The 24,595-nt window shown below is 31.5% G+C and overlaps 1 protein-coding gene across 1 annotated transcript in view; it reads right to left on the bottom strand.

Moving 5' to 3' along the window:
• Positions 1–2,193: 2,193 nt before the first annotated feature.
• The window catches only part of LOC140441180 (venom serine protease-like), a 95,262-nt gene continuing 72,860 nt past the window's right edge, over positions 2,194–24,595 (bottom strand). Inside the window, exons 8-9 of the mRNA XM_072531697.1 lie at positions 23,703–23,846; positions 2,194–2,291 (exon numbers count right to left, since the gene is read on the bottom strand). Of these exons, the coding sequence (XP_072387798.1) occupies positions 2,269–2,291; positions 23,703–23,846 (167 nt within the window). The 3' untranslated portion in view covers positions 2,194–2,268. The remainder of the gene's footprint in view (positions 2,292–23,702; positions 23,847–24,595) is intronic.

Raw genomic sequence — 24,595 nt, 5'->3', positions numbered from 1 at the left:
TTCTTTCTTCAGTTTGAACTAATGACCTCTGAGGCGTTCATCTTGATTAATGATAAACATTTCATCGAGATTTCCAAAATTGAATTTTAATATTTTAAAAGTTGTAATTAAGTCTCCACGTTGTCGGCGAAGTTCAAAAGAAGTTAGGTTAGCCATACTAAGTCTTTCTGCATAAGAAGGTCTTCTTGGTTCCAAAGAAATTCGGGTGGCTTTTCTTTGGACGTTTTCCAACATAGTCTTGTCTCGAACCAGATCAGGATACCACGTTGGTCCAGCTTATTCAAGTATGGGTCTTACGTACAGAGTGTAAAGTTTACAGAATGATTGCATTGAAACTCTCGAAAAACACCTCCGAATAAGATACAGTCTGGAGTTCGCACGTTTACAAATAGAGGTAATATGGTCGAACCAAGTTATTCTGCTGTTTATGATAACACCAAGATCGTTATACGAAAACACAGAATCTAATGGCTGCCCGTTAACAAAGTACGGCACAAGTGGGTTATTTTTACCAATTCGAAGCACTATACATTTTCCCGCGTTTAAGGGTAGTAATCACTGGGAACACCAAGTTAAAATAGAGTCCAAGTCCATTTGGAGGGTTAGCTGGTTTGTGATTGGATTGGCATATATTTTTGAGTCATCAGCGTAGAACGATATTTTACTTGAGACATAATAAGGAATATCGCTGGTTTAAACCGTAAACAGCAGAGGTCCAAGGACGGAACCCTGAGGCACTCCACTTCCCACTAACCTGTCCTGTCAGACAGATTCGCCAACTTCAACTTTGTAATATCGATCTGTCAGAAAATCATCTATCCAACGAAGTAAAGTACCGTGAACTCCGAAATGTTCTAGCTTATGTAGAAGTCTGCGCTTAGGTACACGGTCAAAGGCTTTAGAGAAATCTAGATAAACAACGTCGACCGGCTGCGAACTGTTAAGGGATGACGTCCAGTCGTTAACACAATGTAACATTGGTTAGAGTAGAGCGACCAGAGACAAATCTATGTTGTTGTGTTGGAATAACATGTTCCTGGAGAAGTAATTTGGTCATCTCCTCGGAGATAATGGCTTCCACAACTTTGGCAACTATTGGCAGCAAGCTAATCGGACGATAATTGTTGGGGTCGAGTTTGTTGCCTTTTTTAAAAATAGGGGTAACGGAAGCTAATTTCCAACTAGGGGGTAAGGCGTTCTGGATGAAAGAAGTTTGAATAATTAACGTTAAGGGTATTGCAAGCGTGTCTGTGCACCTTTTTAACAGTTTTGGTGTTAAAGCATCTAAACCGGGTGAAGCGGCTGTGCGAAGTTTAATTAAGTGTTGTTTGACATGATCTACTGTGAATTCATTTTGCTGTAAGGATGCGCCGACACGATTACAGTTAATAGAAGGTAGATAACCATCATTCGATTCTTTAGTAAAAACCTGTGAAAATGCTAAAGAGAGAGTTTCGGAAGATTCTTTGTCAGAAGAGCATAAAGTCTGGATTTGATTTTTGAAGTAGAGGAATGCAGAGCTAAGGCAACGAATTATTGATGAATCTCGCATAATTTCTAGACAATCATGGAGAAATGTGGTAGACGCATTCTACCATCGATTAGGGTACTGTCAACTCACAAATGGAGCACATTTTAAACACTTGATAAAGTAACCATTATGTTAAAAAATGTTGTAATCTATCAATTGTTACGTTTTAATGTAGTTGAAAATAGTTAGTATTAAAAATTTATTGAGACAATTAGGCGTTGCCAGACTTCTGTTTTATGTATTTAAGATCTTCCAGACTACATAAAATCATAAGTGTTATATATGGTTGAACTTGTATTGAATAGGAGATTCCAATAGTGACAATATACAGGGTAATTAATTTGAAAAATCAAAATTACTAATTATATAAGAGAAATGGCAAATCTGGCAACATTGTAAATATCAAATATGGAATCTCCGTATCCCAAAATAGGTGTAGCCTAAATTTTGTACAATTACCACTAGCAATTTACGAGATAATTGGCCGTTTCCAGACTTTTGGGCCACTCTGTATGTATATATATATATATATATATATATATATATATATATATATATATATATATATATATATATATAATAAATATATATATATATATATATATATATATAAAATTCTAGTTAGAATATTTTTAAGTTAGTATTTAAAAACAGACAACAAATAAAGTAACATTTTGTATATTATAATACTATTTAACAACAAATATATTTTAGACACTATTTTTTGACTTCTTAGGTTATTTCACGCAAAAGCCTTCATCTGAAACAAAGAAAAAGTATTAATTTCACAGATTAACACAAAGGACACGAAAGTATTTTCAGTTCACCAATCTTAAGATAAGTCGCGTTTGGTAATGACTATTTTTAACCAAAAGTTAGTAACAAATTATGTTACTAACTTTTGGACACAAATAGTCACAAACTGTTATTGAAACAACAGTTAACTGTAGGACAACTTGTAAAAATCAGCTGGGTTGTGTCAGAATCAGTACAGCATTGAATCAAACTGGTATACAGGTAATAAATGTTCTTGACTCCTAACAAAGATAAAAGGAAAATCAAAAATTGATAGAATAAATAGGGACTTCATTGAATAAAAATGTTAGATTTGCGGGTTACCGATGAAATAAGAGGATTCACGACATGTCATTACGTGACCGTGAGTAATCTTCTTATGCGTAAACGTCACCCTAGTGAGTGTAAGCGTGATTCATGACAATTTGCAATTGGACGCTCCACCGTTCAATATCTTACAAAATATAAGCGTTAAAAAATAAACTTATTGGTATTATAGACCATAAAATATACATCAAATCAGACCTGACCAGGAAGAAGAGGTAAATTCGGCAAAAATCAGGAAAATAGCCAAAGACTAGAGAACTAAGGTAAATACAACAAAGATAGGATATGAGAAACTGGGAAAACATGGAATGAAATGGAAATAAAATATCGATAAAGAAGAGTTGATCCAAGGAAAACAAACTGCTGGGAAAATATCCTAAATATGTGAAAAGGAGTCGAATGTGGTGGAAAGTACAGTGGAAGTAATAAGTTAGTTAAGAGTAGTGATATAGATAATAGAGAGGACTAAGAAATATAATTAAACTAATTCTGAAGAAAGATGAATCAAACCTAGGCACTTCTGCATGTTCTGCTTCTTTTACTGTGAAACCTTTATATCATGATAAGGCAAGGGAATCCAATATCTCAAATCAGAAACAAAAAACAGAACGAAGAATTAAAAGTGGACAGAACAAGGCCACACAAAGAGACCATCACAAAGGACGGTAAAGGAAAAAAGAAAAATATACGCAAAAACAGTAGGTACTATAGTCATTGGAACCTGGATTGTTACAACCGTAAGTGAAACAGAAATGGAAATTGTAAAAGAAATAAATAAACTTGGCATACGACTTTTGGAACTGAGCAAAACAAAGACGTCCGAACAAGAAAGAATGAATATAGATGGATAATAATGATGGAAAGATTGCCAATATCAGTCCATAATACCAATGTATAGGAGATGAGTAAATACTCACAATCTTAAGTAGTTTTTTTATTGGTGTTAAATTTTGGCTACCGGGATACAAAGCACTAAGTTCGAACGCTAAAAGACGACGCTTACACACTTAAGAAAAAAAAACAAACGATATAAAAAATGTTAGACACAAATTTTTAAATTAAATGAGGATTATGACAGAAACAATAGGGAAGATGTGGATGACGGCGAAGAAGTATCTTAATCAACCAATCAGTATGAAAGAATTGAGGGAAGCTATAATGAAGCTAAAGATAAAAAAATCCAGCGGAAGTGACGACAATATTTTCCCGGAGTTAGTAAAGCACGTTGAACCTGAAGGAAAGGAATGGTTACTAAATATCCTTCAAGAAGGATTATATAAAAGAACAATGATAAATAGAGTTTACAGAATAGAAGAGGAAAAAGTAGCGTTAAAAAAGGGTAAAGGGACAACAAATAATATTTTCTTAATAAGAAACATAATAAAGAACAAAAATAAAAATAAAAGAAAGATTATATCCGACATTTACATGTTAATAATGACAAACTACATCAATATTATAACAATTACACTTAAATTAATCTAATCGTTTTATTACTATCAATTACGAAGATAACACGAGATAAAAACGACCGTACAGTCATCACATAACTCATACCTGTTTTCTACACAATAGAAGTTATCTTAACATCAAAATCGTATAATCTTCATCATTTGTTAGCTTTGTCTATCAGTTGATTTAATTATGTGATAACTAAATAAAATTATAAACATAAAAGAATTATTTATGGCCTCTACTGAAATAAAGACTAAATTATATGCCAAATTCATATGAATGTACAGATTTGGCAATATTTAATCATTTCATCGCCCGTGCCAGCCTGGGATTCTGAATCTGAGTTAAATCCACTATAAGATTAATACACGCCTTTGTGAGGAGGTTTTCGTCTCCGACTCTGTACCTGTCAATGGCTAATCGAAACTAATACAAAACGTCCTATAGGTATATTAACATGCATAAAAAGATCAAGGAAATAACAGGTAAAAAAGTGAAACAAGCATCCATAGTAAAGGACAAAAAAGGTAAAATAATTACAGATTTAAATGAAAAACTGGACAGATGGACAGAATACATTGAAGAACTTTTTGCAGACGAAAGACCAGAAATAGCAGTGGCAGAACCTACAGACGACACAACAGGGCCCGAAATCCTAAAAAGCGAGGTAGAATATGCTATAAGGAACACAAAAGGGGGTAAAGCTGCAAGACCAGATGAAATTCCTGTAGAATTTTTGAAACTAATAGACGACGACGCACTTGAAATAATGGTGAACCTCTTTAACACAATTTATAGAACAGGCATCATACCAAAGAAATGGCTCTCCTCTACTTTTGTCACAATCCCGACATGTTCGGACCACAGAACTATAGCATTGATGAGCCACACACTAAAAGTATTTTTAAAAATAATTCACAAAAGAATATTCAATAAATTAGAAGAGGACATAAGCGCCACACAGTTTGGATTCAGAGGTGGACTGGGAACACGGGAAACTTTGTTTGGTCTGAGTGTGTTACTGCAAAGATGTTTGGATGTAAACCAAGATCTCTACGTAGGTTTCATAGATTTTAAGAAGGCCTTCGATAAAGTCAGACACCAAAAGCTGTATGAAATCCTAAGAAGCAAAAACATCAACAGTCGCGACATTAACATCATATCCAGTTTGTACTGGGGACAAACAGCAAAAATCAAAGTTAATAATGAGTTAACCGAAGAAATTGAGATTCGTCGAGGTGTGCGTCAGGGTTGTGTGCTTTCTCCACTATTATTCAATATATATAGCGAAACAATATGTTAGGAAGCGCTCCTAGAGCAAAACATTGGTATGAACATTAACGGATAGTTAATTAACAATATACGATACGCTGATGACACGCTAATAGTAACAGATAACCTAGCAAATTTACAGTTTTTGATGGAAAACATAAACACACATAGCAAAAATATGGTCTAAAACTGAACATCAAAAAGACTAAATTCATGATTGTAACAAAGAAGCTATACACCAATGTGAATTTAACCATAAATAATCAGCCAGTTGAAAGAGTTACGTCCTACAAATATTTAGGGGTTTGCTTTACTGATACTAATGACCAGACAAGAGAAATCAAGAGGCGAATAGAGATAGCAAGACAATCGTTTGTCAACATGAAAAAGTTCCTATGCAGCCGGAACATAAATATAAACTTAAGAACGAGAATGTTAAGGTGCTATGTTTTCTCCGTTCTGCTGTACGGCATGGAAGCCTGGACACTGAAAAAGATAAACATCAAAAACATTGAGGCATTCGAGATGTGGCGTTACAGGAGAATGTGGAAAATACCATGGACAGAAAGAGTAACAAATCAAGATGTTCTGCTGAAGATGGGGAAGGAATGCGAAGTCATAAAAACCATGTAACGAAAAAACTGGAATATGTGGGCCACATATTGAGAGGAGAAAAGTACTCTCTGCTTAGACTCATAATCCAAGGAAAAATCTCGGGAAAGAGAAATGTTGGACGTAGGAGGATTTCCTGGTTGCGAAGTTTAAGGGAGTGGTATGGGTGCAGTTCAATACAGTTGTTCAGAGCTGCAGCCAATAAAGTAAAGATTGCTGTGATGGTAGCCAACCTCCGACAGGAGACGGTACTGCAAGAAGAAGAAGGTATATTAAACTAAATGACCAAAATGACTGCCATTAATATATATTATCATCACTATCATCGGTATCAAAATCAAGAATAAGTACCTAGACAACAATAGAAACTACTGAAGCCAAAAGTTCGAGATGGTATGGAAATGTAAGCCGTATAAATGGAGATAAGTGGTCAAAGAAAATTATGGGGTGGAGACCCATTTATGATAGTTATGTGTGGTGGGGAATGATAAATACTTAGTTAATTGGGCCATTTTTTATAGAAGGAAATTTAACAAGCGATAATTAGAAAATGCTTCTTAGAAATGAAATTATGCATGCCCTGAAAAACAAGTTTGAAGCAAATTTTACTGAGATTAATCCGTAAAATAGTTTCGAAACACAATTCAGATTTCTGCCTTAATCTGAGCCTTCTAAAAATTGCAAGGCAAAACAGACGTTGATAAAGATGTATTTAATGGCTTCCTGGTTCATACAATATAAATCCCAAAGATTAATATTTTGAAAATTAGAATTTATAAAACTATACTAGCAAGTATATATACTGGGAGGTAGGGCAGATCATAACAGTACATAAAAAGGGAGACCAACAAATCTGTGAAAATTATAGAGGAATAACGTTACTAAATACAACATATAAAATATTGACATCAATAATAAAAAAGAGGTTATCAAAGATCACAAAGAAGACAGTAGGACAGTACCAATGTGGATTCACAGAAGGAAGATCTACAATAGATGCAATACACACAATAAAACAAATAATGGAAAAAGCAAACGAGTATAAATTAGAATTGGAAATGTTATTCATAGACTTCAAACAGGCATTTGATTCAATTAAAAGGAACGGATTAATGATAGCACTTAAAAAATTAAAAATTCCACATAAACTCAGAAAATTAATAGAAGTGACAATGAGAACTACAAAAATAAGCATAAAGACACAAAGAGGAGAGACAGAGGAATTCATTATAAATAAAGGGATGAAACAAGGAGATGCCTTATCAACAACGCTATTTAATCTAGCATTAGAATATGTACTACGAAATATAAATAAAGGAAATCTCAGAACAAGAGGTGGTCAAATAATTGCATATGCAAACGATATTGCTATTATTGCAAAGAACAGAAAAATAATGAAAGAAATGCTAGAAGAAATAAGAGAGAAAGGGGAGGTAATGGGGCTAAGATTAAATCAAGAGAAAAGTATTAAGATTAGGGAAAAAACCAATGAAAGAAAAAATCAAAATAGGAAGTTCTGAGTTTAAAGAAGTAGAATACTTTAAATACCTAGGAGTTGCAATAAGTAAATCCGGAGAAAGGAAATCCGAAATAAAAGAAAAAATATTAGTAGCGAATAAAGCTTATTTTGCAAACAAAACATTACTTAAAAGCAAAACACTGACTAAAAAAAGTAAGATGAGCATTTATAACACCATAATTAGGCCAATATTATTATATGCAGGAGAAACAATGACGATGGTTAAAAAAGATGAAGAAGACTTAAGAATAGCAGAGAGAAAGATTATGAGAACCATACTAGGACCAATCAGAACAGAGCAAAATGAATATAGAAGCAGAACAAATGCAGAAATTAAGGAAGAACTTAAGGAAGACATCGTAACTAAAATAAAGCAATGCAGAGTTAGATGGTTAGGTCACATTTGGCGAGCAGGCGATGAGGCAGTGACATACGCAATGATAGAATGGAATCCAGGAGGAAAAAAGAGAAGGGGAAGACCGAAGATCAAAGTGGCTGCAAGAAGTTGAAGAAGACCTCCAAAGGGCAGGAGTCAGAGAATGGAGAGGAAGAACTAGAGACAGGAAAAAATGGAGAGATATTGTCAAGAAGATAAGATAAACAAAAAAGACTGATCCACTTAAGAAATCGGATCTAGAAAGCATTTGCGGTTTAACCCCACACTGGGGTGTATAGCCATTATATATATATATATATATATATATATATATATATATATATATATATATATATATATTGTTATGAAATTAAAGCTCCTAAACAGTTTTTTTTTTATGAATAGTATGAACATAAAACAAAATGACAATATTGAATATACCACATATATATTTAACTCAAACAATTGTATTATTGTTGTTAATTTAATAGTTGAAACTAGATTCAACAATAAGAAAGAAACTAAAAGCAAAAATAAGCAGAATTCACAGACATGTAACAAACCAATAAGGACTATATTGTATCACCAGATTTAATTAATGTTTTAAAAATAATTTTATTATTATTATAATTAAAACCAGTTGGTTTATTATAAACAAATTTAGCATAATAGAAATAAGATTCTTTTAATACGTGAGTTATTATAGCCACTGAGTTATAGTTGGTTGATAAACACTTTTCAATAAAAAAAAAAATATATAAAAAAAAAATTAAACCAAAAACAATTGTTGATCATGAAATTGATTATGATTTAAACTTAAGTTATTGTTCGTTATATATATATTATATTATTTATGTAAGAGATACTTACAGAATAAGCCAATATAGCCACAACATAAAAATACAAAAAGCAAATATCAAACCACTTCGGATCGAGTGGAAATAAAAACCATAAATTTGTATTTATTAATTAATTACAATTTTTATTATAATCCAAATTCTAATATATACAAGTCAATAGAATCTTCAACAGTCCTAAAACAGATAAAATATTTAAGTCATTTATTCACAAAGTAAGAAGTTTCAATTTGTTAGTAAACATACAGTTAACATGGATAGAGCTCAGAAAATAAAACGTGTTAGGAGGTGAAATAGGATATATCTCATAAATAAGAGTTCAGAATGATATAATCTTTAATGGACAGGTAATCTGAAGACAATTCTCAGTGATTCAATATCAAAAATGCTTTCAGATAGCTTTAAAATTAAATAAAAGCAAAATAAAAGCAACTAATTCATGTTAAAATTGGTGTATGTCAAATTTGTTAGTAAAAATTTTAATATTTAAATTATCATTTGTTGTAGAAATTATATGTCAAAAGAATGCTTAAATTCTCTAGTATTTGTTTCAATTCATTTCAAAAGTCAATATAATTCTCAAGATTTAACAATTTATGAAAATTTAAAATATTTTTATTTTAATCATAAATGTCAAAAATATACAAAAATCCTGTCAGATCTTAAAAAACATTGTCAAAATGCTTGGAGATCTGGTAAGCAATGAAAAATAAAAGATAGAAAATCAATAGTTACGAAGGGGCAGAAAATTTTTGATTATTTTTCAGCAGTCACAATTTTTCAAAAGTATTTTAAAAAACCTTAAAAAAGTCCTGAATTATAACAAAGTATATTCAAATTACCTTGCCGATAAGAAACCATCGTTTCTGATTAAATTTTAGCAAAGCCTGCAGATTAACAGTATATTTTCCGATAAGGGAATTGTTAGCAGTCATCATAAAGAGGTCCACAGCTACCAGAAAGGTGAGTTTTTCCACTCATTTGAATTCTCGCTGAATAAAGAGACCGTTTGGTGTTTATTTTTGACTGAAGATCATTTAAAATTCATTTTGGGTACTTATAAATATTTATCAACCATTGGAGAGATAATTCTGATAGTTTTGCGGCCCTAATCCATTAGAAGACGTCACTGAAAGATGCAATCTTTGTTATTGAAGATTTCCATAAAATTTTTAGAGAAGGGATTATCTGAAAGACGAAAGTGAACTTTAATAAAGTTAAACGCAAGTTTTGAAATTTCTTTAGAAATAATCTTACCTTTTTTTTTAAGCAGCCTATATCATTCTAAATCATCTTTGTGTTAAAAAACAAAATAATTTGAAGTCAAGTTCACAAAAATTTTATTATCGCTTTTGTAATATTAACCAAATATAATTCACCGTTTCTTTTGCTTACTAAAATCATTAAACAAAACAGTTAAACTAAAAAATTGAAGGATTATAAACCTTTGTTTTCGCTCTAAAAAGATAGTAATTGAGGTTATAAATACTTTGACAAACAAACACGTATTAGATCTTAGATCAAGTATTTCTTGTTGCAACTTCACAAAACACTAATTTCATATACTTACTTCAATATTGTATTACGTCATAAATCTAAATCCATTCATATTAGTATTAAACGTTTAAGTATTGGCTTATTTATTGGAAGAATCTTAAATAATTTTTTTATATATTATACAAGATATCGTTGTGTAATATTTAATTGATCACTTGTGAATAATTGCACAGTACATTAAAAATAAAACTTCTTGTGTGGTGATTTTTGCTTTATATAATTTTATATAGCTTTATCAAGCAGTACAGGTCACAGAACTCGCTTGAGTTAAGAGTCTGCATGTTCTAAGACAAATAAGTAAAAAAAATTTAAATTCAAAATACAGATTTAGAGAATACAAGGTGAGTAGAATAAATGTTTGTCAAATTTTTTTTATTTTCAGGCGTTCAATAATTTTTATTAAAAGCATTTCTAAATTTAACAATATTACAAATTAATCAACTTAAAAAAATTATTTTTATCTTCATAAAGCTAGCCGGTAAATAAGAGCAACTTGTAGTTTTCTTGCATCGAATTCACATATCATAACAATTTGGCGAGCCCAACGTGTGGCTGTGTATTTGGACGGTGACAGGTAGTGCATTATAACAAAGTATTAACCAGTGGTGTACCTTAAACATTTAATAACATAATATACAGGGTGTTAAGAGTATAATTTGTGTAGATAATAAGTTTATTGAGTTAATTGAAATTAAATAAAAATAAACATGGACAAAAGAAAGACTAGATCACATAAGAACGTAGAAGAAGAACAGGAAGTGACAGACAGAACCGAAGAACAAATTAAAGAGACTGAAGAAGTACAGGAGACAATGGAGGAGAAAAGACAGCCAGAAGAAGCACAAATGGAAAGGCAAATGGCAAGTGGAGACCAAGCTCAGCCCGTAAAGAAGGATGAATTGGACTTTCACAAGATGATGGCAATTTTGTTACAGGAAATAAAAAAAACTGAGCAAAATATAAACCAGAAAGCAGAAGAAAATAAACAACATATGACAAAAGAACTTGAAGATACAAAAAAAGAAATAAAACGGGAAATAACACAAAATTTTGATGACAAAATACAACAGATGGCACAACAGGTTGAGGATAAGTTGGGAAAGAAGATAGAAGAAGTAAAAGAAGAGTTAACCCTAGAAATGGCCAAGATGGAAGAGCAGTGCAAAGAACAAATGGAAGTGTTATCGGCACAGCTGGAAAAGAATAATGAAACTCAAAATAAAAAGATTGAATTAATGGAACAAAATTTGAAGCTAGAACAACAAAATAACCAAAAAAAGTTCGAAGATATTGACGAACAAATGGGAGTGTTGGCAGTACAGCTGGAGCATCATATTGAGCAGAAGGAAGAGATATTTCGACGAGACATTAATGAACAGTGGAAGAAAAAAGAAGATGAAATAGATGAAAATATGAATAAGACCAAAGAGATAATGGAGAAAGAAATTGGGAGAGTACAAGAGTCTCTTAAAGAAGTGACACAGAAGGAATTGGATGCAAGGCCGGTTGTACAAACGGTCGAAAGAGATTGTAAAATCTATTTTAGTGGAAGAATAAAACAGCAGCATCCAGTACCTTTCATGAAATTCCTTAGGCACAGATATGCATCTTACAGAAATTTCGAAGACTTTAAAGAATTCATCAGAAACCAGATGACGGATGAGGCGTTACTATGGTTTTCGAACAAAGAAAATGAGTTGGTGGATCTGGAAGACTTTGCGACCAAATTCAGTGAATATTTCTGGGGTCAAGCACAACAGCGTTCAATCAAAAACGAGCTGTTAAGTGGCAAATACAACCCAAATCGTAACATGTCATACCACCGGTACGCCATGCAAATTTACAGCACAGCTCAATACTTAGACTGTGGTTTTAACGAAGAATACATTGTGGGTTGTATCGTGCAACACTTTGATCGGACATTGGAAGATATCATGATGTTATACAACTTTAAAGAAATAGACAAACTGTGCCAATTTTTGATGATGCATGAGCAACGAAACCCCATGTATCAAAACAATGACCAAGCAAATAATAATAATAATAACAACTTCAATGGGAGCAATAACTACAGCAGAAACAATAATCAGAACGGCAATAATTTCAATAATCATCGTAATTTTAACAATAACTATAGACAAAATAATGGTAACAACAACTATAATAACTCGAACTTTAGGAATAATAATAATAACTACCGCAACCAAAATAATCAGAACTTTAATCGCCAAAACTATAATCGTAACAATCAAACTAACAACAATAACTATGGAAATAATGGACGGTATCAAAACGGTAATTACAATAATCAAAACAACGGAAATTTTAACAGAAATAATTACAATAATAACAACAGAAACTTTAACTCCAATGGCAATATGAATCATGCATTTTCAAACAGTGCCATTCAACAGAATCAGACAAACAATTCACAACAACAGTCAAATCAAAACTACACAAACAATCGAAACCATAACACTAGAAGTCTAGAAGATATAAATAGAAATAACCAAAAAAGACAAGTGAATTTTCTAAGTCACCATCAATCATACACCGACGTCAGTCAACAAGAATCACCAATTGAAACACTCAACACATCATCACCATCACAACCCTTTGACACACAATACACAACAGATTCACAATCACCAAATTTTCAATAAAGCACCTGCTAAATGCGGCCGTATGTCACTATGAGCATCCAAGGGAGTTCATAAAATTTGGGGAAGAAAAGAAAAATCAAAATTTGCAAGGGTTAATTTTAATTCAGGGTAAATTCTTTCAAAAACAAGTTAAAATTTTAATAGACACGGGTTCTGAAGTTTCACTAATTGACAATAAAGTTATTAATGAATTAAATTTTCAAAAATATTTTTATTCAATTCCAAAGGTTAATCTAGTGGGTGCAAACAACAAAAAAACTATATGAAGCAAAGAAGGGAATAATGAGAAAAGTATTCTTTGATACAACCGAATATAGTATGCAATTCAATAGAACCTGAATATGACCAAATTTGTCAAGATGTAAAACTAAGAATCATCAAGAATGGAGAGAAATATTTGAAAAGACAAAACAAAAGGAAGATGAGAACAAACCGAAAATTTCAAAAAGGAGAAATAGTATTAATTAGAGCACATAGGGTAAGCAATTATAGAGATAACATTTGTAACAAACTTTTACCACCATTGGAGGGACCTTATGAAGTTGAAACAGAAGATGGAGAAATTAGTTATTTATTGAAATATCCTGAGAGTGGGTATCTTAGAGGAGTTTTTAACATAAAAGACATTTACAAATATGAACAATAAGTGAAGAAATAAGAAGACATTATTAATTTTAAGTTATATTTATAAAATGAAACAATTTTTTTTTTGTAAAGGACATGAATGGGATACAGAAGATGGAATAATAATAATAATAATGCTGCTATTTATGAAAAATGATGAAATATGAATTATTGCGGATATTATGATTATGAATATGATATATAATATAATATGAATTATGATGAATTATGAAAGATTATAATGATATAATTATGCAGTATAATAATAAAACTTGGAATGGAATTACAGAAGAAGGATTGGAGAGGAAAAATTTGAAACGAAGATGGCAGAACTCTAAGAAACCAAGGAAGAAAAACAACTATAAAATGGATTCAAAAGTAGAATATAAACTCAACCCTCAACGAAAACTTATTAAAAATAACCGAATGATAATAAAGTCACATTCAAACTAGCTTACACTCTAACCACAAAATGCAGCTCACACGTGCTTAAATAAAACTTAAACTCTATATTTTTTTATATATTCAAAATAAAACATGCATTAATAAAACAAACTAAAGCAACTTAAGCTTACACATGCAAAATTAAAAGAACAAAACTAATTATTATTTTTTTTCAAAGAGAGCATTCAAACTATCTGCAGCATAATTGTATACCATATATATGCAACTGAATCAAAAATTTAATTGTTTTTAACCATCACACATTCATAAAATCACTGAAACATACACTTGTGTCGACGTTCAGAGAAACAATCACACAACTTGCAAAAAACCAGTCAAAGAAAAATGAATATTTGATATTTGCCAAAAAAATTGTCAAATATGAAATATTAATTTTTGGAGAATTGTTATGAAATTAAAGCTCCTAAACAGTTTTTTTTTTATGAATAGTATGAACATAAAACAAAATGACAATATTGAATATACCACATATATATTTAACTCAAACAATTGTATTATTGTTGTTAATTTAATAGTTGAAACTAGATTCAACAATAAGAAAGAAACTAAAAGCAAAAATAAGCAGAATTCACAGACATGTAACAAACCAATAAGGACTATATTGTATCACCAGATTTAATTAATGTTTTCAAAATAATTTTATTATTATTATAATTAAAACCAGTTGGTTTATTATAAACAAATTTAGCATAATAGAAATAAGATTCTTTTAATACGTGAGTTATTATAGCCACTGAGTTATAGTTGGTTGATAAACACTTTTCAATAAAAAAAAAAATATATAAAAAAAAAATTAAACCAAAAACAATTGTTGATCATGAAATTGATTATGATTTAAACTTAAGTTATTGTTCGTTATATATATATTATATTATTTATGTAAGAGATACTTACAGAATAAGCCAATATAGCCACAACATAAAAATACAAAAAGCAAATATCAAACCACTTCGGATCGAGTGGAAATAAAAACCATAAATTTGTATTTATTAATTAATTACAATTTTTATTATAATCCAAATTCTAATATATACAAGTCAATAGAATCTTCAACAGTCCTAAAACAGATAAAATATTTAAGTCATTTATTCACAAAGTAAGAAGTTTCAATTTGTTAGTAAACATACAGTTAACATGGATAGAGCTCAGAAAATAAAACGTGTTAGGAGGTGAAATAGGATATATCTCATAAATAAGAGTTCAGAATGATATAATCTTTAATGGACAGGTAATCTGAAGACAATTCTCAGTGATTCAATATCAAAAATGCTTTCAGATAGCTTTAAAATTAAATAAAAGCAAAATAAAAGCAACTAATTCATGTTAAAATTGGTGTATGTCAAATTTGTTAGTAAAAATTTTAATATTTAAATTATCATTTGTTGTAGAAATTATATGTCAAAAGAATGCTTAAATTCTCTAGTATTTGTTTCAATTCATTTCAAAAGTCAATATAATTCTCAAGATTTAACAATTTATGAAAATTTAAAATATTTTTATTTTAATCATAAATGTCAAAAATATACAAAAATCCTGTCAGATCTTAAAAAACATTGTCAAAATGCTTGGAGATCTGGTAAGCAATGAAAAATAAAAGATAGAAAATCAATAGTTACGAAGGGGCAGAAAATTTTTGATTATTTTTCAGCAGTCACAATTTTTCAAAAGTATTTTAAAAAACCTTAAAAAAGTCCTGAATTATAACAAAGTATATTCAAATTACCTTGCCGATAAGAAACCATCGTTTCTGATTAAATTTTAGCAAAGCCTGCAGATTAACAGTATATTTTCCGATAAGGGAATTGTTAGCAGTCATCATAAAGAGGTCCACAGCTACCAGAAAGGTGAGTTTTTCCACTCATTTGAATTCTCGCTGAATAAAGAGACCGTTTGGTGTTTATTTTTGACTGAAGATCATTTAAAATTCATTTTGGGTACTTATAAATATTTATCAACCATTGGAGAGATAATTCTGATAGTTTTGCGGCCCTAATCCATTAGAAGACGTCACTGAAAGATGCAATCTTTGTTATTGAAGATTTCCATAAAATTTTTAGAGAAGGGATTATCTGAAAGACGAAAGTGAACTTTAATAAAGTTAAACGCAAGTTTTGAAATTTCTTTAGAAATAATCTTACCTTTTTTTTTAAGCAGCCTATATCATTCTTAATCATCTTTGTGTTAAAAAACAAAATAATTTGAAGTCAAGTTCACAAAAATTTTATTATCGCTTTTGTAATATTAACCAAATATAATTCACCGTTTCTTTTGCTTACTAAAATCATTAAACAAAACAGTTAAACTAAAAAATTGAAGGATTATAAACCTTTGTTTTCGCTCTAAAAAGATAGTAATTGAGGTTATAAATACTTTGACAAACAAACACGTATTAGATCTTAGATCAAGTATTTCTTGTTGCAACTTCACAAAACACTAATTTCATATACTTACTTCAATATTGTATTACGTCATAAATCTAAATCCATTCATATTAGTATTAAACGTTTAAGTATTGGCTTATTTATTGGAAGAATCTTAAATAATTTTTTTATATATTATACACAGGGCCGGATTAAGGCACGGGCCAACTGGGCCGCGGCCCAGGGCGGCAAAATTTTGGGGCGGCGGATTTGAGAAAAAAAAAGTGTAATTATTTTTGATTGATTATAAAGCTTTATTATCGATTATCAAGACCAGTGAACCTGAGCATTAAATATTAAAAAACTATTTTATTGTTTATTATTTATTTATAACGCGACACTCTGCGCGGTGTAATGTGTCGCAGTACACTACGCTACGCCACTCTATCCAAGTGAGTCGAAGGAGCGAGGCGGCAGTCTGTATCGTACGCTACGCACGGGAAATTTAGTTGTGGGATCGTAGTAGTTGCTAGCATTTACTGATGGCAGGCGTCTTGTCGCCTTGCCGCCTCCCTCCCCCCACCAACTCCATCACCGCCACGCGCCATTGTCATTCGGTTGTCTGGTCTCAACTCCACGTACTGCAGTCTGTCTAACTGTTTAGGTTTAACGTTTTTGTAATTTGTTTTGAGCGGAGTAACAAAGAACTTATGATGAGGATGATGACATTAGGGGAAATTGTCTTCAACAAAGTTATGACATCATCGTGGAAACACTTCAGTTTCAGTTAGACAAAAGGATCTCTGTGTACACAGACTTCGTTGCAAAGTTTTCATTTCTAACAAAATTAAAGACTCTAACTACCGAAGAAATTACTGCTAACGCGACGTCTTTGCAGAAAATCTATATTGAAGACATTGAAGAGTCAGAGTTTATATGCGAGTGCATCCATCTGAAAGGACTTCTGATCCGAGGAAACTACAAAGAAGCCGAAAAAGACTTTTCACTATCAAACTTGTACAGATTTTTGATAGAAAAAAATCTACAGGACTTGTTTCCCAACGTGGCTATTGGTTTGAAAATGTTTTTGACAACTCCTGCTACAAACTGTTCTGTTGAGAGATCGTTTTCGACCTTGAAAAGAGTCAAAAACTATCTGCGTTCAACAGTGACTCAAGAACGACTCGTCAGCCTGGCTGTTTTAGCCATAGAACATGAACTGACAACAAAACTCGATTTCAGTGCAGTTGTTGATGATTTTTCCAATGCACGTGCAAGAAAGAAGAAGTTTTAAGTTATATTTACTTTAACAAAGCTAATTTAGTGAGTAAGTTATTTGTTTGGATATGTGATTTGTATGCTATGAACAGTTATATTTCGATGTTGTATATATTTGTTATTATCCTATATTCAATACAGAAATTATCATTTATTTTACAGTCTTACTCTGTACACCTTTTACTAATTTTAGCCCCTTCCTAACTGTACTGTTTTTGCCCATAAATCGACAGCAATGACCGATTATGGCTCAAAGCCTGCGGGCACATTCACAGGTGAGCCGTCGCCGAGTAACGAAGCCGACTTTTCACTTCACTCCAAATCAATCATTCTCAGTCAAAATAGTCATAAAACTATAAAAGAATTGTTGAGTTTGGGAATTACGAGCTGCATGATGTTTCACAAAATAATATCAACAACGATTTTATTTACTATTATTGTAATCTTAAGTAATGGAATATCACGGTTGTAGAAAATGGTTTCGTAATTAACGGAGTTTTGTCAAATACTTTATTTTAATTAATAAAACGCAATTTTAGGACATAGTTTCTTGTTTTCATCATGAGAGGTACTAAAACCATTACAATATCAAGAGACAGTTGAGCGCTGGAAAATGTCCCAAAATGCGTTATTTTGCCTCTAAATTTCAATTTTTTTCGGGGGGGGGGGGAGCCCCGGACACCCCCCCCCCGGTGTTGCACCCCCGCTAGGGCGGCAGGCAGACCTCTGGCCCATGGGCGGCAAAAGTGTTAATCCGGCCCTGATTATACAAGATATCGTTGTGTAATATTTAATTGATCACTTGTGAATAATTGCACAGTACATTAAAAATAAAACTTCTTGTGTGGTGATTTTTGCTTTATATAATTTTATATAGCTTTATCAAGCAGTACAGGTCACAGAACTCGCTTGAGTTAAGAGTCTGCATGTTCTAAGACAAATAAGTAAAAAAAATTTAAATTCAAAATACAGATTTAGAGAATACAAGGTGAGTAGAATAAATGTTTGTCAAATTTTTTTTATTTTCAGGCGTTCAATAATTTTTATTAAAAGCATTTCTAAATTTAACAATATTACAAATTAATCAACTTAAAAAAATTATTTTTATCTTCATAAAGCTAGCCGGTAAATAAGAGCAACTTGTAGTTTTCTTGCATCGAATTCACATATCATAACAATATATATATATATATATATATATATATATATATATATATATATATATATATATATATACTAGCAAGTGGTGCAGAACTAAAGCCTGCCATTCACGATCCAACGGCACAGTACGATTTTGTCGAATGCAATTGCAGTACAATAATGTTGAAAATCGGATGGGAACACACACGCACCGATTTTGCAGTATAAGTTTTACTTTCAAATCAGAAACATTTCAGACACCGATATACTTTTAGCGGCTCTTACTCTTTCTATAAACAAAAAAAAATACAAGAAACGTAGTTGGTGGTGCAAAGATTGATTGCAGAAAAGACGTATATACTGTCACGTACATTTATTAGAAGAATTGCGATTGTATCCAGATAATTTTAATTCTTTTTTGTAACATGTTTGAAAATCATTAAATTTCTTTTTTACCAACTCTTCATTAGTATCCGCTTTCACTTCTTGAAATTGAGCAACCAAAATATTCACAGCTTGTTTTCTAGCGGTTTTATCATGATAAGATGACGATTTTATTTTCCAAAGACACTCTGTTCTTTATAAATGTCAACGAAATCTCTTAAAAACCTCTAGCTATAGCTATAAGTAGTTTTCGAAATTTACCAGCAAATGATTTTTTTCTTGCAGTCGTACGATTTTGTCGTTTTCACAATATACTCGATCAAATTTACGATCCAACCAACTCTCTATACTAAATTCACTTAACAGAAAAGTAGGTATCAACAAATACATGCACAGAACACGTGAAACCTGATAATCGTACAGGGTTGTATTAAGATTCTAGCAGTATATAACATCTGAATTTGAAATGAATTAATTTATAATGTTTAGGATTACTGTTAAAATAATAGTAATCAATGATTAATCTTTCAAATAAGTATACTTAAATATTAGTTTTTGTAAACTGTCATTCACACATCTTTAGTTAATTGTGGTATTAATCAAAAGGCAAAACATAGAAAGTTGTTTTTATACATTTTACGCTTTAAGACCAATATTTGGAAATAAGTAATAATATTATCATTAATGATATAAAAAGAGACCTCTTCTTGTGTAAAAGTTAGGGAAAATACTTATATATTATTGGGTAGATAGACTTAAACATTTAACATTACATTAACATTAATAAATAAAATTTATTTAGTCGACGTTTCGATTTCGATTTAACATTTATTTGTGTCAGCAGAAACGAATGTATATTTAGAAGGATTGTGACGTCACTATTTTTGACTTTGATGCCGTTTATGTCAAAGATAGTTCGAGATATCAAAATGCCGTTTTCAGATTTTGATTCAGGAGACAAAACTATATATGAATCCATCGATAGATCGTCCCCAAGTATTGTATAGGCGACAACGCACAAACGAACAAATTTTTTGGATTTTAAAACGAAAGGTTTTCTTTAAAAATGATGAAAAAACTTTTTACTATTACATATAAGTAATATCGAATTACGAAAACTAAGTACTGGAAAACTACATAGGTACAATGAGTAAAATGGGTTACAATTTTTCATTTTTAAAATATTGCATTTTGTTTAAGTACTTTCGAATAATTTAGTATCTTTTATTTATCATTGCTACTCATTTCCACCTCAAAAGCTAGATCCACCTTCAACCGAATGGGGACCTTCTTCAAGAGCCACAACCTCTCTCTTGGTATAAAAGTAACAATGCTGCGATGCTACTTCTTCTCTGTTCTTTTTTATGGTGTTGAATCGTAGAACTTGAACGAAGATATGTGCAGAAAATTTGAAGCATTTGAGATGTGGCTATATCGGAGAATACTTAAAATCCCGTGGACTGACCGAGTCACCAATAAGGAGGTCCTCAGAAGAATGAAGACGAACCGAGAGGTACTGACCACCATCAAATCTCGAAAGTTACAGTACTTTGGACACATTATGCGAAATAAATCCAGATATGCCCTTCTACAAGCCATCCTGCTAGGAAAAGTATTTGGAAAACGGGGTCCAGGAACAAGAACATCCTGGTTGAAGAACCTCAGAACCTGGTTCAACACAACATCTATCCGTGTCCGACATATTAATTTGTTTTAGTGACTGTATATACAAACCTGCAAAGTATTATTTACAGGCTAATATTCTAATTAAATAATAGATAATAGATAGATAATAGACAATTGAACAGATATATTAAAAAGGTCAATACTCACAATCTAATATTTATTTTCAAGGTGTTACAGAAGCGGCCAATTTCGAGGCTTACAATATTTGCCTCATCCTCAGGCATAGCAAAGAGTTTGAAGATGGAAAATCACATATTATGCACTATGATGTCCTTTTTTTTTTTGTTGTTTTTGTCACAGGTTCTTACAAGGTAAAGACCTAAATGTATATCACCTCACTACAATGATAGTGTCATAAGGAAAAGATGAAGACACACAGTAACCTGGATGTAAGCGAAAAACTTCTTATTGGCGATATCTATATTATTTAACAAAACAAACTCTTTGCTGGGCCTGAGGATGAGGCAAATATTGTAAGCCTCGAAACCGATTGCTTCTGTAACAATTTGGAAGTAAATATTAGATTGTGAGTATTGACCTTTTTAATATATCTGTTCAATTATGGACTCATACTTGCAACCCTTTTATCATCATAATAATAGATAATTATTATAATAGAGTCAAAATAATATTAAATTTTACCAACCTCCTAGGCCCCACCCACCACCAAAAAAGTTTAACTTGCAAACCCCTACTTGTGATACATTATTGAAATGACTATAAAAAACTCTATCTAATGGTATAAATACTCTCCCGGACTATTTTTTTAATGATAAGTGCCCGTCGGATTTTTTTTTGTAAATAAAAACTTAATTTGCCGTTTTTGCAAAACAAGTTAAAAACATCTGGTTTTTGGGTTCTGTCAGATTCAATAATTTTTAGTTTAAATCATGAATGTGTTGCTTATGTGAGTCCATTTCAAAAGGTAAAAGAAATAATAAATTAGACTTACTCACAATCAATTTAATTTAACTAATCAGACGACCGGTTTCGCTTTCTACAATATGCAAAGCATCTTCAGGTCACGATACAAAGTTAAATAAATGCTGAAAATAATAAACCCATATTAGGGTATTGTCTAATAAAGATAAAACAAAGATAGGTGCTATAAATTATATAAATTACAGTAATTATGCCAATATTACATGTCTGTGATTTTTCAAAATGAATAAAATGTTTAAGCAGACAAAGTAAGACCCACAAATTGGTAAAATAGTCTATTAAACTGTAATGAATTAATAAATAAACAAATAAATAAAACATTACTTACATGCCGGTACTCATTAATTGATGGTTGAAAGAACATGGTTCAAACTATCTTGTATTGTTGATTGGAGAACTCAAGTCAACTATTGTAATTGTTTAACAGTAAACGGGGAAGTTCTTGAGGAGACAGATTTTATTCAATGAAGTAGAGATAGGTAAATGTAATTGTTTGTTTGATGAAAGTAATGTTCTATACCATTAAGTTCTTTAAAGTTATTTATATTTATTCTGGAGATATATTTATGAAATGTGTGTTATTTTTTGAGATTTTTATTTTTGTTTTGGAAGGTGACAGTTGTGAGACAATGGATAAGAATAGATGTACAAATTGTGTGGGTGTGCAATTATATCAGCTTGTAATTATCAAATTTCTTTGATAAAGTTATGTTGCAATATGTGGCAAATTGTTGTAAAGTCCAATATATAAAGTTAAAAATTAAAATTGAGACACTTTAAGACACACAGAAAACACAAAGAAAACACTTAAAAAACGGGGGGACGAAACAGACATTAAATTTAAAAAGGGGAGGATTTTAAAAGAACTACATCTCTTACTTGGAGACAATGAGTTTTTTATGTTACATTTTATTCATTTTGAAAAACCACAGACATGTAATATTGGCATAATTACTGTAATTTATATAATTTATATCACCTATCTTTGTTTTATCTTTATTAGACAACACCCTAATATGGGTTTATTATTTTCAGCATTTATTTAACTTTGTATCGTGACCTGAAGATGCTTTGCATATTGTAGAAAGCGAAACGGTCGTCTGGTTATTAATTTTTAGTTTATTTAAGAATTGGGTTTCCAATGAATTGGAAAGAGAGGACCTATTGAGTCGCCACCGAGGTCACCAGACTTACCGCCACTTTTTTCTATGGGGTTACCTCAAGTCGGTTGTTTATAAAACTCAACCTGCGTCACTTGGGGAATTGCGAGAAAGAATTACGCAAGCATATCGCGCTATTACTAGAATAACATTTAACAAAGTTCGTGCAGAATTTGAAAATAGGCTGTATTATTGTTTACAAAACAACGGAACCCACTTTGATCATTTACTTAATTGATATTTTTAACACATTTGTAGTTCAACAAAAACCTCATTAAATTTTCCATTTAAGACAAAGTTTAACAATTATTGATTCACCCTGTATAATTGTTATTTATACCATTGGATAGCATTTTATAGTATTTTTAATGGTGTATCACTAGTAGGGGTTTGCAAATTAAACTTTTTTGGTTGTGGTTATAGGATAGGGACTATCCTAGAAAGGGTTTCAAGCATTTTTAGATATCAGTTTTTGTTCGTGAGTTATAGGCCATTGTAAATTCTAAAATTGACACACTGTGTAGAGCCAATAGTTTTGTCGACAAAGTATCTCCCTGTCGCATCCCTCTGCCAATTCTTATCTTCTCAGTTACGCAATACAAGTTTACAGTTATGGTTGAATTTTCGTATATATTTCGAATAATATTCGCATACATGTGGTCTATTGCCATTATGTCAAATGCTGTTTTTACCTCTTACCTTGTATTACACTGACAATCCAATCCAAATAACTCGTAACTCTTGTATTTACAGCTGGACGATTTGTGGCGCATCCTAATCCATAAGAAATAACTCCAACTGTATACAGTCTCCTACTAACAGGATCTTGCCAGATTACTGGACCTAAAAATTTGACAAATAAATTAAATAAATAATTAGTAAAGGTTTTATTATCTAAATAAAAGAGTTTACATAACACATTTAATTTAAAATTAAATAAATTAATTCAAATTAGCATAATCGTCAACAATGACATCATTTTGGTTAGTTTTGAGACAAATATTCTTTTTCCTTTGCCCTATCCGTTTCGGACGTTGGCTATTACCAAGGCTATTTTGACTTTGTTTACGGCACCTCTGAACAGTTCGGTCGATGTTAGTCCGAACCATTGTCGCAGGTTATGCATCCATGAATGTCGTCTTCTTCCCGGTCCCCTCCTACTGTCGATTCTTCCTTGGACTATTAACTGTAGCAGCCGGTACTTAGTATGCCTCATGACATGTCCGAAGTACTTAAGCTTCCGTTTCTTTACGGTGAAGATTATTTCTTTGCTTTTGCCTATTCTCTGCATTACTTCTACGTTAGTGATGTGGTCTGTCCAGGATATCCGAAGAATACGGCGATATATCCACAGCTCAAAGGATTCTAGTTTCTTCAGGGTGGCTTCCGTTGTGGTCCATGCCTCTGCTCCATAGAACAAGACCGGGAAGACATAACATTTGACCAGTCTTAATTTTAGTTTCATTGAGATTTTGCTTGTGAACCACTTTTTCATATTGTTGAACGCGTTTCGCGCTTTTTCAATTCGTGATCTTATTTCTGTTGACTGGTCCCATTTTGTGTTGACTGTGGTTCCAAGGTATGTGTATGTC

The sequence above is a fragment of the Diabrotica undecimpunctata genome, chromosome 5, assembly GCF_040954645.1.
Source record: "Diabrotica undecimpunctata isolate CICGRU chromosome 5, icDiaUnde3, whole genome shotgun sequence".
Taxonomy (NCBI): Eukaryota; Metazoa; Arthropoda; class Insecta; order Coleoptera; family Chrysomelidae; genus Diabrotica; species Diabrotica undecimpunctata.
This window is presented reverse-complemented; position numbering and strand designations above follow the sequence as displayed.